The sequence below is a fragment of the Sinohyriopsis cumingii genome, chromosome 4 (genome assembly GCF_028554795.1).
Source record: "Sinohyriopsis cumingii isolate HCF-2022 chromosome 4, ASM2855479v2, whole genome shotgun sequence".
Classification (NCBI taxonomy): domain Eukaryota; kingdom Metazoa; phylum Mollusca; class Bivalvia; order Unionida; family Unionidae; genus Sinohyriopsis; species Sinohyriopsis cumingii.
The window spans coordinates 39,124,758-39,139,746 of record NC_142964.1 but is presented as its reverse complement, the minus strand read 5'-3'; the positions used below and the strand labels follow the sequence as shown (position 1 = coordinate 39,139,746).

General features: G+C 34.0%; 2 protein-coding genes across 3 annotated transcripts in view; one reads left to right on the top strand and one right to left on the bottom strand.

Moving 5' to 3' along the window:
• Positions 1–4,692, bottom strand: part of LOC149800963 (uncharacterized) — a 30,784-nt gene extending 26,092 nt beyond the window's left edge. The window contains exon 1 of the mRNA XM_089955044.1: positions 4,515–4,692. Coding sequence (XP_089811170.1) covers positions 4,515–4,639 — 125 coding nt within the window. The 5' untranslated portion in view covers positions 4,640–4,692. The remainder of the gene's footprint in view (positions 1–4,514) is intronic.
• Positions 4,693–6,809: 2,117 nt separating this feature from the next.
• Positions 6,810–13,371, top strand: LOC149800962 (ribitol 5-phosphate transferase FKRP-like). 2 transcript variants are annotated; one of them, XM_089955043.1, is made up of 2 exons: positions 6,810–6,893; positions 11,394–13,371. In XM_089955043.1, the coding sequence occupies exon 2, from the start codon at positions 11,520–11,522 to the stop codon at positions 13,056–13,058; it is 1,539 nt and encodes a 512-aa protein (XP_089811169.1). In that variant the 5' UTR covers positions 6,810–6,893; positions 11,394–11,519; the 3' UTR covers positions 13,059–13,371. The 2 variants fall into 2 exon arrangements, with proteins under 2 accessions (XP_089811169.1, XP_089811168.1); XM_089955042.1 differs by having other exon boundaries at positions 6,818–7,318.
• The last annotated feature ends 1,618 nt before the right edge of the window (positions 13,372–14,989 follow it).

The window sequence follows — 14,989 nt, the reverse complement described above, 5'->3', positions numbered from 1 at the left end:
CAGATAATTTACACCTTCTTATTAATTTGCTCTCCAATTTGCTTTAGTCAGACTTTAATAACTCTGATGTCTTTCTTCTTAGTCAGACTTTAATAACTCTGATGTCTTTCTTCTAATAAATTCAAATTCTGAAAAAAGGAAATTGATCTGTTTTCAAACTTTGTTGACCTACATTTTATTTGGCTTGAACGCCAAAACTGCAATAAGTTCAAGAATGTTTATTTAATGAAGTGGATAAAAAATATACTAACACTGAAGAAAGTGTTTAGATAGCTTCATTTAGTTCATAATACTTATGATCCTATTAACCGAATTTAGCATTCCCAGCTATCTCCAATTCATGTCTATAAATTTTGCTGTTATATCACTTTTCATCAGTGATGAAAGTACACATTATTCTAAAGTGCTCAAAGAAACAAATTTGTAGACACAGGAGCAGGGCTAGTGACTTAAACTCTCAAGCCCTGACTGAAATTCCACAATCCCGTACTCCAGTTTCCACATGCAAAATTTCCCCAATTTTAATATTGTTATACAATGTTGCAATAGCTACAATGCGAATATAAATTCAATAGAGTTTAAAGGGGTTTGAAGGTAATGCAAGTGTCATTGGAGTTCATCACTACACTCATTAGGGACTGAACTGTCCTGGTGTTCAGACCTTTCTGTTGGATTCTCTAAGCAAATCCTGGTCAGATCCAAGTCAACATATATCAATATGTTGTTTGCAGTGTGCGCAAAGAATTAATAGCCCATCCCCCTAATCTTTTTTATTTTGCTGGATGATCCACAAAGTAAAACTCTGTCAACCAAGAGCTCTGAAATTTATTTTTGTTGGGCTTTGATGATAGTTAATTGCTTCGTAAATAAGCTTCAAAAATGAATTACACTTGAACACTACTGAAATGATCATGCTTTGCATTCTATATATGCAGTAAAATCTGACTTCAAAGAAATATTGCTGCTAATGGCCTAGTGGTTAGAGCATTTGCCTTGGATGCAGGAGGTCGTGGGTTTGAACCCCAGCTGAGTCATAGTAAAGACTTATAAAAATAGTACTAACAGCTGCATCGCTAGGTGCTCAGCATTCAGAGGATAGTGTTAGGATTGGTCGACCTGGTGTCAGGATAATGTGATTGGGTGGGACATCACGCTACATGTCTGCAGCATGATACCCCACTGCTACACATCACAGCGATATGACTAAAAAATTGTTAAAGCTATGTTCAAAATCAAAATTATATACACACACACTCACTAACGTGTCAAAAATATAATACATATGGCTTAAACATTTTCATTCAAGGCAATGATATGTAATAACTTATGTTCGTCAACATGCATCTAGCATCTCTTTGATTTACCTAAAATGGGTTGTTCCTCTTCCTGATCCTACCTATGCAAATTATCACAATGGGCTCACCCACAGCAGCCTTTAAACACATCTCACTAGCTATTGTCAGTCAATTAAATATGTGAAATGGTGGGTTATACCTGACCTCTTTGCCTTTTATTGCCTCTATTTAAATTGCCCAAGGGATAGTTTTACATAAGCTCCAATCATGAACAATTACCGCTAGTACACGCTTCATGTAACAGGCATATACTGAAAGTGGGTTGTTTTTTTTTCTTTGTAGATTACTGAAAATTGCATTTTCTCAAAAACACGACTGTGTCAGGTGGTTTGGGAGTACAAAATCATTTTTTACATGACAAACATGCTTCAGTTTGATTAAAATCAGATCTCAATTTCAAGTAGGACAGTGGTGATCTCATTTAGATCACGCTGTGTTATGGAATGTATCATAATAATATGTCAACATCATGAAAGTATATTTACACGTTTCATAAGTGCAATCAAAGTTTCATCAGGCAAATTAGAATTTTGTTAGACAAGACTGACAGGCATCTCACTTAGAATACAGGACAGGCCTGACTGAAAATAAAAGAGGGGCCCCCGAGTGTTTGGCTATCAGAATTTTTTACTACTATTCTATTACACAACTAATAATGAAACATCAAAGTTATAAATTATACATACACAGTCAATGATATACTCTGATGTATACAATATAATGTAAGTGCGTTTCAGTATTTTCAATGTGTTTTGGTGGTTTGGGAATTGCACATGCCCATTTCAGCTGCAGAAAACATGCAAAGCAGCATGTAAGAAACAGTTCCGGATTGATTTCTATAATTCTATTGGGTTGGGGCTTTCTTGTTTTATTTATTTATTTGTTTATTTATGGGGGGGGGTAACATCAGTCGGGGTATTATCGGATGAATATTAAATGGAATGCAGTAATAAGACTTATCTGTTTAAGTTTTTCCTGCCAAATGGAACTAAACTTAGCAAATAACCTCAACTGCTATTTTGCAGCATCCATTTTGAACATGTTTCATGTGATCATGCTGGGTCATGCAAAATACAGACTCAACATAGGGTAAAATCAGACACCTCCGGGTATTCTCTCACATTTTTATATATTTTTTTAAATTGTTCATACCCTATCTTATGTAATTCAATCAAGCACAAAAAAATAAATTAAACAAGACAATGTAAATATTCAAAATTTTAGTTATATTTATCATGATTGTTACCACCTGTCTAAAAAATTGCATAATGAGGTTTCAAAAATGTTTAAATGAACTATGTAACCAAAAAATTGCTGATGTCAACACTGTCAGAAAGGTGAGTACTATTTTGTTTTCCAATAACCCAAGTGCAATAAAAGAAATAACATCATTTATGCTTCAAGATAATCTTTTTTTTTTTCACATTACTAGTCCAAGAATTATCAAGCTAGGGATTGTTATGAACATTTTATTATGTCTTAATAATGTGTATTACACTGTTATGTAAAGTCTTGATGACATGTCATGAGATAGCTAAACCTTTTTAAAATGAAATATTTAAATAATAATAATAATAATAACAAACAAGCTAATGAAAAGATTTTATTGTATTGTCAATGGTGAGGGTTAATGTAGAGTATTGACATAATTGTTTCTTAATTAATTAATCAAAAATTTTATCAATGCAGTTTTGCTGAGAATACCAATTAAATCACCTACACTATCAGTTGGAGCGATTTTTATCTTCTTTACAAGCTTAATTTACATGAAATATTAACCAACTGGTTGTACTTCATAACCTGCCTCGACCATTTCAATGGCCTAGTGGTTAGAGTATCCGCTTTGGATGCAGGAGGTTGTGGGCTTGATCCCTGGCCGAGTCATACCAAATGCTTATAAAAATGGTATTAACAGCTGCGTCATTTGGCACTCAACATTATGAGGTTAGTGTTAGGACTGGTTGGCCTGGTGTCAGGATAATGTTACTGGATGGAACACCATGCTACATGTCTGAGGCATGATGCCCCAGTGCTAGACATCACTATAAACTGCCACACTGCAGACATCTTAACGATATGACTTAAAAATTGTTAAAGCTACATTAAAAATACAAATCACACACACACACTCATAACCTGCAACATGTATTTCAAAAGTCCGATAATACCCTCTTCAGGTGTACCCCTATATATTTATCAGTGAATCAAACAAAGTTCAATGCAGGCATCAGAGTAAACATTCAGTCTAACAGAACAAGAATAGGTCTATACCATGTCGGATTCATAAGCTGTGACAGACATATATTTTGTTCTCAGGGAATGCAATAATACGGTTTTGGAATTAAATATTTGAATACCGGAAGTGCTGCAAAAGTGTCACTCTTTTTAGTTCACCTTTTTTAATCAGAGTATTGTCGTATTTTAAAAAAATGAACATGATGAGGTTGGATGTTATATATGATAATATATTTATAGGTTAGTTTTATGCGTTTAAATAGTTTTTCTAATTTTTATTGGTTTGTCCGATAATACACGTTGACCAATAAAACCCCGTCTGTAGTCAGAGGTGGCATTAAGAGTACACTGGGCCTAGGGCCGACCATGACCGCATGGGGACAGAGTATACTTATCTCGATTGGTATGATACTGCAAACACTGATTATGTCTAGACTAAATCAACTTTCGCGGTTTGGCGCATGAATTTAGTTCTTTCATTATTCATAAAAAAATTTCCTGTCTCTGGACAACGGGTTTTTTAATCGAAATAATAACATGACAATGCCTTTGGCCTAAATCTCGCCCGCCCCCCCCCCCCAAAAAAAAGGTGGCCAGGGGCGGTCGCCCCAATTGCCACCCCAAACGCAGTTCATGACTGTAGTCCTACAACGTAAGACACATCCCCGACATTTTTGTTCTGGAGGGTGATAGCACTAAACCAAAACCAACATGTGATATGTCTTACATTGTAGGACTAACCCCGACTGGCGTTATTTTTTTATTTTTTGGGGGGTGGGGGTGCGTCAAATGCTTACAACAAGGGGCAGGTAGACCAACAAGTAGATCTCCTTTTTCTACTTGCTAGTCTAGTGGGTACAGCATATAATTTTAATGTTAGAGTAAGCATTGCAGCTTTACTCCGGATCCAATATATTTGCTTACTTTATTGATGATAAAACTTTCCCGACAGTTCTTCCAACGGCAAATTTTAAATTTTCCATGTGTGTTCGAGCAGGACCATCTGTTTTTGCTTTGGCACCACCAACACTTGAGGTTGTGCATTCCATCTTCTTTCGACATTTAATTTTCGAGCCATTAATTTGACCGGTTAACTGAACGATTTTTGTCTAAAGGAACACAGTATATACTAATTGATCCAACTATTTACCGGAACAACAGGAACAAGCCAAATATTCCGGAACAAACCAACAATACTGTAACAAAAATAGATAAATACTCACAATTTTATTGTTTTCTGACACCTATGTTACTAATAATTAATCTCAAGTAGTTTGAAGCGATGTTTTATGATTCATTCAAAAAAGATATACGTGGATGACAAAAATGCCCACAGGTCCACGAGATTTGTTTTCAAGGAAACTAGAATTTTATATCCTGAGCTATTGATAGAGCATTTATTTATAAACAACATTGGGTAAATTATTGCTGCAACAATTACAAGCAAGTGGTCCTTTTTAGATATTGTGAAATAAACATTTGCCATGAATCTGCTTTAGCAACAATCATCACACGGAAGTTTGGTAATTTTTTCTTCTGTATGTATCATATGAAATAATCACAAGATTCGTCTAAATAATCGACGTTTCTGCATCAATTTCCGGCGGCATTTTAAGTATTCAGTATATTCTTGCTTGTTGTTTTTCTTTCTTTCTTTCTTTCCAAAAGAGTGGCACTGGAAATTGATTGGTTGCATCAAAGACAATACTGTATATTAAAATAGACGATTTCCATTATAATTTATCAGAGTAAAGCAACCAATGTCATTTAAAGTGATTGTTTTATCATTTAAGAAACCGCATTTCCATCCATCTCATTTAATTCTCTTTAGATAGATAGATAGACAGACATACAGACGGATGGATGGATGGATGGGTATATAGATAGATAGATAGATAGATAGATAGATAGACAGACAGACAGACAGACAGATAGATAGATAGATAGATAGATAGATAGATAGATAGATAGATAGATAGATAGATATCACGGTTTTCAACTACTTTGGATCAGAAAATTAATAAAATTCATAGTAACCGTCTGAAATGTACCTTTACCTTTCACAACAATAGTTTATTCATCAGGGGTGATTCACACTGATGATATGAAAACATTTGCATGTGAAATAATGCTGAATATCAGTAAATATAAGTAAAAGGTACACGATATGAGAATACAAAATTTAACGCGCTGGGCGAATAACAGTAATTGGTTAATTGTATTAAAAACAATTGATTTAACAGAATATTTATACAGTGTACGTTGTAACAATCATTTTCTGACGGTGCAGAAATAAAGGCAAACAGATGAAACATTAAGAAAACAAAATGTGCCGTATGTGTGTATACGGATGCTAGAGCACCGTTTATCTTCTTTTTTGCATTTTTTCTGTTTTTTATAGGACATGAAGTAAAGATTGTTGTCAATAAACTTTCTTATTTGTAAAATAAAGATGTTACTTCTTACCGAAAGTTTAACTTTTTACAAACTCATTATATGTGTTGTATTCCCTTAGTGTCTGCAACAGGTAAATATCTAAAATTTTAATTACAGTAATAAAATTGCATCTTTAACACATTAATAGAATAGTAGAATATTTGCATTCCTTTCTATTTCATCACCTTCTGTGTTGTGTGTACAGTTCTCAATTAGTCATTTGTGTTGATTTGCCTGTCTTAAATCTTGACATCCGGAGCAATAAAATACGAATCTGGTTATTTTATAAGACCGTGTTTTTATTCATACACAAGAAAATGAGCGGTGTGGTTAATCAATAATAACCATTTATCGGCACTATTGAAAACAATCATTATACACCAACTTATACCTTCCGACTACTAACTGCCGAAACGTGATTCACACAGATATTCTGCTTACAAAGCTCAATGTTTATACACACCTTAACATATACAGTGCAATATAATTTCGGTAATAATACATTTGACGTATTTACGAGTTACTGCCCCTGAATAGTCGTATCCGTCTTACATTAAAGTATCAATACAAAAACAAACAAAAAAACAAAGAAAAATTAAAAAAAGTCTAATAGCCAACGTCATAATGAAACTAACTGAAATTAATGGAAATAAACTAATAACAAGTTGTATAAATAAGTAGAATTTCTGTTTTAATCTTTGTTCCAGTAATAGCTATTTTTGTTCCGGTATTTTCGTTTAGTGCTATTCCGATAATTAGTTGATCCGTTACTAATGGTTAGAGAACCAGACTAGCTATTAACGATTAACGAAAACGTTAGTACCGAAAATTAAAAATTTTGGATATTATTTTAAAGATTTTAAATAGGTATTTATGGTCATTATATGAAGTGTCTTCTCTGAAAAGTAATGCAATGTTCTTTTTAAAAATTGCAGTTCTTTCAGAAATCGCTGTAAATGCAAATTATCTTCCGGATAAATTGAAAGACGGCATGCTGTTTAATTCTAGATTAGTGTATTGACTTTTTCCAGCATGTAATGAATAATATAACGATTTTAATAATACATGAAAGAATATTTATTAGAAAGGACAAATTGATGAATAAATTATCCAGAAAAACCATTCCTATATTTCTAAGCAATATCGTTCACCAGAGATGCTGATGGTACTCCAAACTTGAGCTCCGTTAGAAGTAAAAATTACATTTTACTAAGGCCAAAGAAGGAATTGTTTAGAAGAGGTTTTCATTATACTGGTCCACTGGTATGGAACAGCATTTCCATTGACATAAGGCAAGCTCCTCCGTTTCTTTTTTTCATAATCAATGTCTCGGATTAAATCAAGACTATTGAACAGTTCTAGTAATACACATATTGCCTGGTTTCCTGTACTTTTGCATTATTTTCACAGTTGATTCTTTCAATGCAGGATGATATTTTATATTGTATATACATTGTATGTTTATGTGTACACAGATGCCTGTGCAAATGTTCCAGGCTTAATATTTTATTTTAGTGTCAAGCCAATTTTTTCCCATGTTGTATATGCTGTATATATTATACATAATAACTAAAAGGCCTTAAGGTAGATTAGTTCTGTAACTAATTGAGTTAGCTTCTCTAAATAAAGTCTGTATTATTAATATCATCATCATAATTATTATTATTATTATTATTATTATTAATGATACTGAGAAAATGTTTAATGGATTGGATTAGGATAGAACAACTTGGATTTTTAGTAATGCACATACAACCTACCAGTATACCACTATTGTATGAAAAGCAGAATGAGAAAGGATATAAGTTTATTTGCTCAACAGAAAGAAAAACAATGGAACACATAATTTGGGTTATTATATGTAGTACTTGACAAATGTTTAGGTAAATTGTTAGTCTTACAATGTAAGACATTGATCCTGATATTTATGCTTTGGGGGTCAACCTAAAAAAAACCCACAAATATCAGGGTAGGCATCTTATATTGTAGGACTATTAAATTGTAAGCAAAGATGTAAGCCACCTGTGATTTCATCAGAGACGTGTGTTATCAATGTATCTGATTTCATCAGTGTGTAAAGCAACATTGACATGTTGCATAAAATTCAAGCAGCACAGCTGATTCATAAACACACATTATTGCACAATCGTCATTTAACATAATTTAATACAATTCGATGAGGTACAATGAGCTGATCTGGGCCAACTGCCAGGCTGATTTGGACCATGTGAAATTTTATATAATAATAAGTAAAGAAAAACAATGAAACACACATACATATTTTTTTTTGTTATTCCAGTGTTTGAGAATATTGTTAGAGAATGTAAAAGGTTGATTTTCATCTTGTAAATTTACATAAATTTGTTCTTACGTGACAATCCACTGGTATTTTCACCATGTGAGTTGGAACTATTTTTCATAAATTTCTTGCTGAAATCGGAACAAAATGATATGAGCTTCCTTGACCCCAAAATCTCAAGAGTCAAAATGAAAATCTCAAGATTTAAAACTGAAATCTCAAGTTGTTTGTTTTTGACAGTCATGAGATTATAGCTTGGATTGTTATTTGAGAAGAAAACTGATGTTTAAGAATTCTTGCCAGATCGCTCTGGTGACCTAGTGGTTAGAGTGTCTGCCTCGGATGCAGGAGGTTGCAGTTTGAAACCTGGCAGAGTCATACCAAAGACTTATAAAAATGGTACTAACAGTGGCCTCACTTGGCACTCAGCACTAAGAGGTTTGTGTTAGGACTGGTTGGTCTGGTGTCAGGATAATGTGACTGGGTGGGACATCATGCTCTATGTCTGAGGCATGATGCCCCAGTGCTAGATATCACTATAAACTGCCACATTGCAGATATCATAGTGATATGACTGAATTTTTTTAAAGCTACATTAAAAATCTAAATCACACATAAACACTCACAGATTTCTTGCCTCCTTTTGAATAAAGGGAAACATTTGTTCACTATTTTGTAAGAAACCTACAGGCAGACAGACAAACATGACAGTTAATGATTTTGTACATCTGTTAATCTTTCAGATTATGTACAACTGGCAGGATATTTCTGAGACAGGAAAAAAAATATATTTCCATGAGCCATTGTGATTTAACAGTTCACAAATACATTTGAGTAATTCCAAAGCACAAAATAAATCACTGAGCATAATCTCTAGTAAATTGTTACTGAATGACACACTAATCAAAGCACCTTTTTAAGCATTTCACACAAATTGAAGTAACTTTTCTCACCAGCTGCCATATTTTTCCAGTTTTGTGTAATTGATTTTAATTAAAACCATGTATCTTTAATCCATTTATGAACACCTAAGCATGATATCAATGAACTGTTAGCTCTGCTTAGTACAAATTGACTTATCATAGGTGTGACAATATTGGCCAGTAAGGTGTAAACAGTAGTCTAACAAATGTCCATCATGTGTGCTTACGTTAAACTTGTTATGGACAGTGCACACTCAGTAGGAAATTACTTGAAAGTCAGTCAAGGTTAATTAATTCTGATGCTCCAACCCAAATTAACATCTGTCATAAAAATGCAGAGGTGGGAGTTTCTCTGCATCAGAAATGGCTCAAATTTAAATTTCAAGCATCAAAATCCAAGGGTACACATCAACTGAGAACCTGATCACTTTTCATTTATTTTACCCCCGCCCCAAAAAAAGAATTGTGTTGAACACCATAATGAAAATGAGAAGATATTTGGGGAAAAAAAAACATTTTAAACAAAGCTATTTGAGATTAATGATGCTCAGTGACTGCAGTCAGCATATTATCAGTCGTTGTACCCAAGGGCAATCCCCAGCATATTATCAGTCGTTGTACCCAAGGGCAATTCCCAGCATATTATCAGTCGTTGTACCCAAGGGCAATCCCCAGATGTGAAGTGTGATGTCACTGCATTGTTTATTGATAATGGTCATTTTCATTTTATGTCAACACTCACATATGTAAAATACAAAAAATGCTCGATTACTTAAAATTTGGCATGGAAACTGTATAAATGTTTTGTCTTAACATATCTATAGAAGTTGAATTGAGAAAAATTTCAAGACAGTAATTATATTTATAGAACTTAAGATTTAAATGTTTTGCATCCAATGAACATCTTATTTTGTAAACAATTTTTAGAAAAATGAACAAAACAACTTTTGTGAAGAAAAAAATGTTAGCATAGTATTTTGTTTGATTATCACTTTGATATTCATGTCTTTTTAAGTTTTGCTAGTATGTTTCCTTCTTATAAGGAAACGTTTATAAAAATTGTTTGTAATAAATTTACCAAGTAAATTCTTTTTTGAAATGTTTCATTCTGTTTATTATCCATTGGTCTGTTTTAAAAGTTTAATGTTGTAGGTGCATACTCTTGTAATTTTGATAAATATCTAATCCCCCTTAGGTCTTAAATGGGATTTTTTGGGGTTGTTTTTTTTAACAGTTCAACCTGGATAGATATTGTGTTTCACAGAAGAGCTAAAGCTGTAAGAGAAATTTATTTTCAGGTTCTTTATATGATTTGGAGCAAAATGGGGGGGGGGGGGTCAACATGATGAAATGTTTGCAAATTTAAATTATTCCTCATGTGTACTTGAATTTTAGAGCAAGAATATGGGCAGCCTTTAGTCATACAGTTGCTCTGTCCTCTTTTGGGTTATTAAATGGTTGCATTTTAAAAGTTGAGTAGCAGCAGAATGTATACCACAGTGGAACAAAATAAAGGTAACTGCAAAAAATAGCAGTCTGTAGCATTGTAAGAGGTTTTGTGACAGGTGCTCTTTCACATCCAGTACATCAGGAAACATTGTAAAAAAAAAATGTTACATGTCACTGAATGCTTACACTTGTGTTTAAAATAAGTTCTTATGATGATTGGTGTTGAGAGTTTAGATGGGGATAAAATGCCATTAAAATTAAAAATTACTGGTACATTGGTTAGTTGATGAAAAGGAAAGGCGATAATCTTTTTTTGCATAGTTTTATTTGCACTAATTGAAAGTCATCTTTAAAAATGAGATTGTTTTATGACTTCATGAATTTGCAAGTGTTCAACTAAGAAACTTAAGTGGTTATGTTAGCTTATAAGTTTTGCACAAATATACATGTGTTTTGGTTGGTTTCTGGTTTCTTAAAGAAAAACATAATATGGTGGTTGCATTTAGAATTAAGGTTAAATGAATTTCCAAATTTGAAATCTATGAAAAAAGAATGCATGATGTGTAACCTTTTTCCTTTTACAACATGAATATGGTTTAAACACACATACTGTCAGGAAGATTTATTTTAGTGGGGATGTAGTAGCCACAAATCAGTATTATTAGTTTTTACACGTTTTCATTTTTTTTTCTTCAGGTCATATCAGTGCTGTAACTGGACATGATTAATGCCGAAGCAGCTGTCAGAAAGATCTTATGGGCAAATCCTGATAGCACATTTATGTATTAAGTCAGTTTAACTTTCTTTTTAAATACCAGAGCCATGAGTCTGTGTCATATAAAGATTACAAGAAAACTATTGCCTTACTTAATTTTAGCATTGACAGTCAATGTTCTGATTGTTCTTATACTTAGTATATGGCAACATCATCATACAAATAATAATCATGGTACTAAAATCAAAAGGCAACATTTGGACACATTGTTTGAGGAAGCTCCACGAAAGAACAAAGCCAATCTTACAATAATTATTCAAGATTTTGAAAATTTTGAGAATTATATTTCAAATACTACTAGACTGATTATCAATTCATTCCCTTACGTTAGAGTTTTAATTGTATCTTATCAGCTTCCATATCCACCTATAGTGCTGCCAAAGAGTGATAATGTTAAGTTAGTAACCCTCAAAGATGACCTGAGGAAACGTTATAATGATTCACATCCAATTAGTCAAATAAAAACGGATTACGTATTGTTTCTTCCAGATGGTTTTATAATAGATGCTAATTTTGGACAGCTTATGCCGCAGTTTGTTACATTGATGGAAGAAAGGAACTTGTCAGCTTTGGCAGTAGGTGTCAGATCAAGTCGTCTGACCTGCCAACCGTTATTACTTAAACTCAAGGAATGGACACTTGAATTTTCATCAGTTGAAGGGTCATCGATAAACTGTGACTTAGTGCAAGGAGAACATGGCTTGTTTATGAAAACAAAGGACCTTTACAAGCTAGCAAACCCGTTTCTTATACCGACCTTTAATTCATTGTATTTGCAGTTGAAGGTAACTAAAATGAAGATACACATTTGGGAGGAAAAAGTCTTAGAAAAGATCGGAGCTTTATTTTATGATGCACACAATTTATGGAAACATAAACAGAATGAAAACATTCGATTAAACACTTTGTATGCTAAATTAGGAATAAAAAAAGTGACTCGGACTAATGGTCATGTGGAGTGGTATGGATGTACTAAACATACCGTAAGATGTTTTGGAAATATTGAAAATGACATGCCTGATTTCTTATACGATGGAAAATGGACACCACCATGTTGTCTGAAGGCATTACGTGAGACAGCCAAGCATGTGTTCTCTATACTGGAGGCCTGTAAAGTTCGTTACTGGCTTGAGGGTGGAAGTTTATTGGGAGCCGCTAGGCACAATGATATTATTCCATGGGACTATGATATGGATATTGGAATCTACAAAGAGGATGTTTTGAAATGTTCAGCACTTGCTAGTATTAATGTGGAACCTTATGTTGATGATGAAGGCTTTGTATGGGAGAAGGCCATTGAGGGTGATTTCTTGCGTGTGCAGTACAGCCAGACTAATCGGTTACATGTAGATATTTTTCCATTTTATTCCAGAAATGGTACAATGACAAAGAACACTTGGTTCAGAACACACAGACAGGATATGGAGTTTCCAGAAAGGTTTCTGCAGCCACTGACTAAAATAAAATTTGCAGGAATTGAAGCTTCAGCACCTAATAATGTAACAGAGTTTCTAGAATTGAAATTTGGAAAAGGTGTGATTGAAAATCCCAAATACCCGAATCTTAAATTTCCATATGATTCTTAAGATGGGAATAATATTTCTTAAAAGCATTCATGCTCACTTTTAAGTTGAGGCCAACTACAAACAATATAGACCCTATTCTGCCATCACATCATGTGCTGGCAGATCAGTCTGTGTTGCTTGTTCTACCAATTACTCCTAACAAACTGTATAGGCCCAGATCTGTTGGTACATTATGTAATGGACGATCTGGGTCTGTGGAGTTTGCAGTTGGACTCAACTTATAAGTGAGTATACATGGGCACTTAATTTTCTTTCAGATAATACCCATTGTAGACATATTTGCAAACACATTAAAGTCAGATCTGCTATTGTATTTTGAGTGTAATCTTATGATTTTTTTGTGTGTTCTCATTTAGTGTTCAAAGTTAAATGCCCATTGGCTTTATTTTTGAGACATATGATCTCAAAATTTTGAGTTTTTCTTTAGTTTTACAAGTTCAGTATACAGACCATGATGTTTCTTTTTCAAATACATTACCTGATCATAAAATATATGTTAAATAGGAGAACATTCATAACCTCACAAATCCAGTCCTCCCAAGCTAAATAAAGATGTTCAGTGATTCTTCTAAATTTTCTTACTTCAATGAAGTATACTCCACTTGTTTTTGATCAAAATTTCCACTTATCTTCTTCACAGATGAATGTTTGCATTTCATTTAGCTAGCTTCCACTGTTCCAATGGCCTAAGTAGTTACATTGTCTGCTTTGGATATGGGAGGTTGTGGGTTCGAACCCTGGCTGAGTCATACCAAAGGCTTGTAAAAATGGTACTGGCAGCTTCCTCACTTGGCGCTCAGCATTAAGAGGTTAGTTTGAGGACTGGTGGGCTTGGTGTCAGGATAATGTGACTGGGTGGATATGATGCTACATTGTCTGCGGCATGATGCCCCAGTGCTAGACATCACTATATACTGCCTCACTGCAGACATCATAGTGATATGACTGAAAATCTGTTAAAGCTACATTAGAAAACCAAATCACACACACACACACACACACACACACACACACACACACTGCTAGCTTCCAGATACAACAAACTAATCTATTCAATCCTAAATACCTTTTCTGTAGGATATAATGCTTGCAGTTCGTCTTAGTTCTCTCTGCTTTTTGAACAGTGGGAAGAATTGAATGTGGTGTGCAAGTACTTAAGACACACATTGGACAGTCACTCAACCTGTATCAGTTATATGGAGTGCAGTTTGAACGGTACTTGAGATATTTACTCTAAATGGTCCAAGGAAAGATTGGCAGTTGTCATGACCAAGCTTTACCAGGCTAGTGAACGCCAAGAAGTATTCAAACAAGGATGCAGATGCAGTCAGTAAGCTACTGTCAAGGCCTTTTTGTCAATTTCCTTTTGACACTGCAATTGAGGGTCAAATGGTTGCTAAGTCAGAGAAAGATCTAGAGATTTTTACCGTGCCACAACTGGAGCATACCATCATGTTCTAGACCACAGGCCAGTACTGAGAAGGTAAGGTAGTCCACCTGAACCAGAACTTGATGTTCTGTCACCACATAAAGATCATACTGCAGGCTGTGGTAAACATTTCTAGAATAGCCAGTGCTGGACTTTGGCATCAGACATCAGCTGACTCTAGATTACATCAACTTCAGCACTGGTTACAGGTGAATGGAGAATATTGAAATTTGTACAGTCACAGTTTTTTAAATCATCATTAATAAATCCTAAACTTCAGTGATACATGGTGTGTGATACATAGTTATCCTAACCAGACTTTGGTTCATTTACAACATAATTGGTGTAATTGAGTAGTTAATTACAATTGCTGGTACACAGTATTTTTAATTGCAATTGAACATCACCAATAATGGTGTAAATGTAATTGTAATTGAAGCTCTAGATTTGTGTAATTGTTCAGTTACAAGTAAATTACCAAAGCAAAGATAAATGGCTTTTT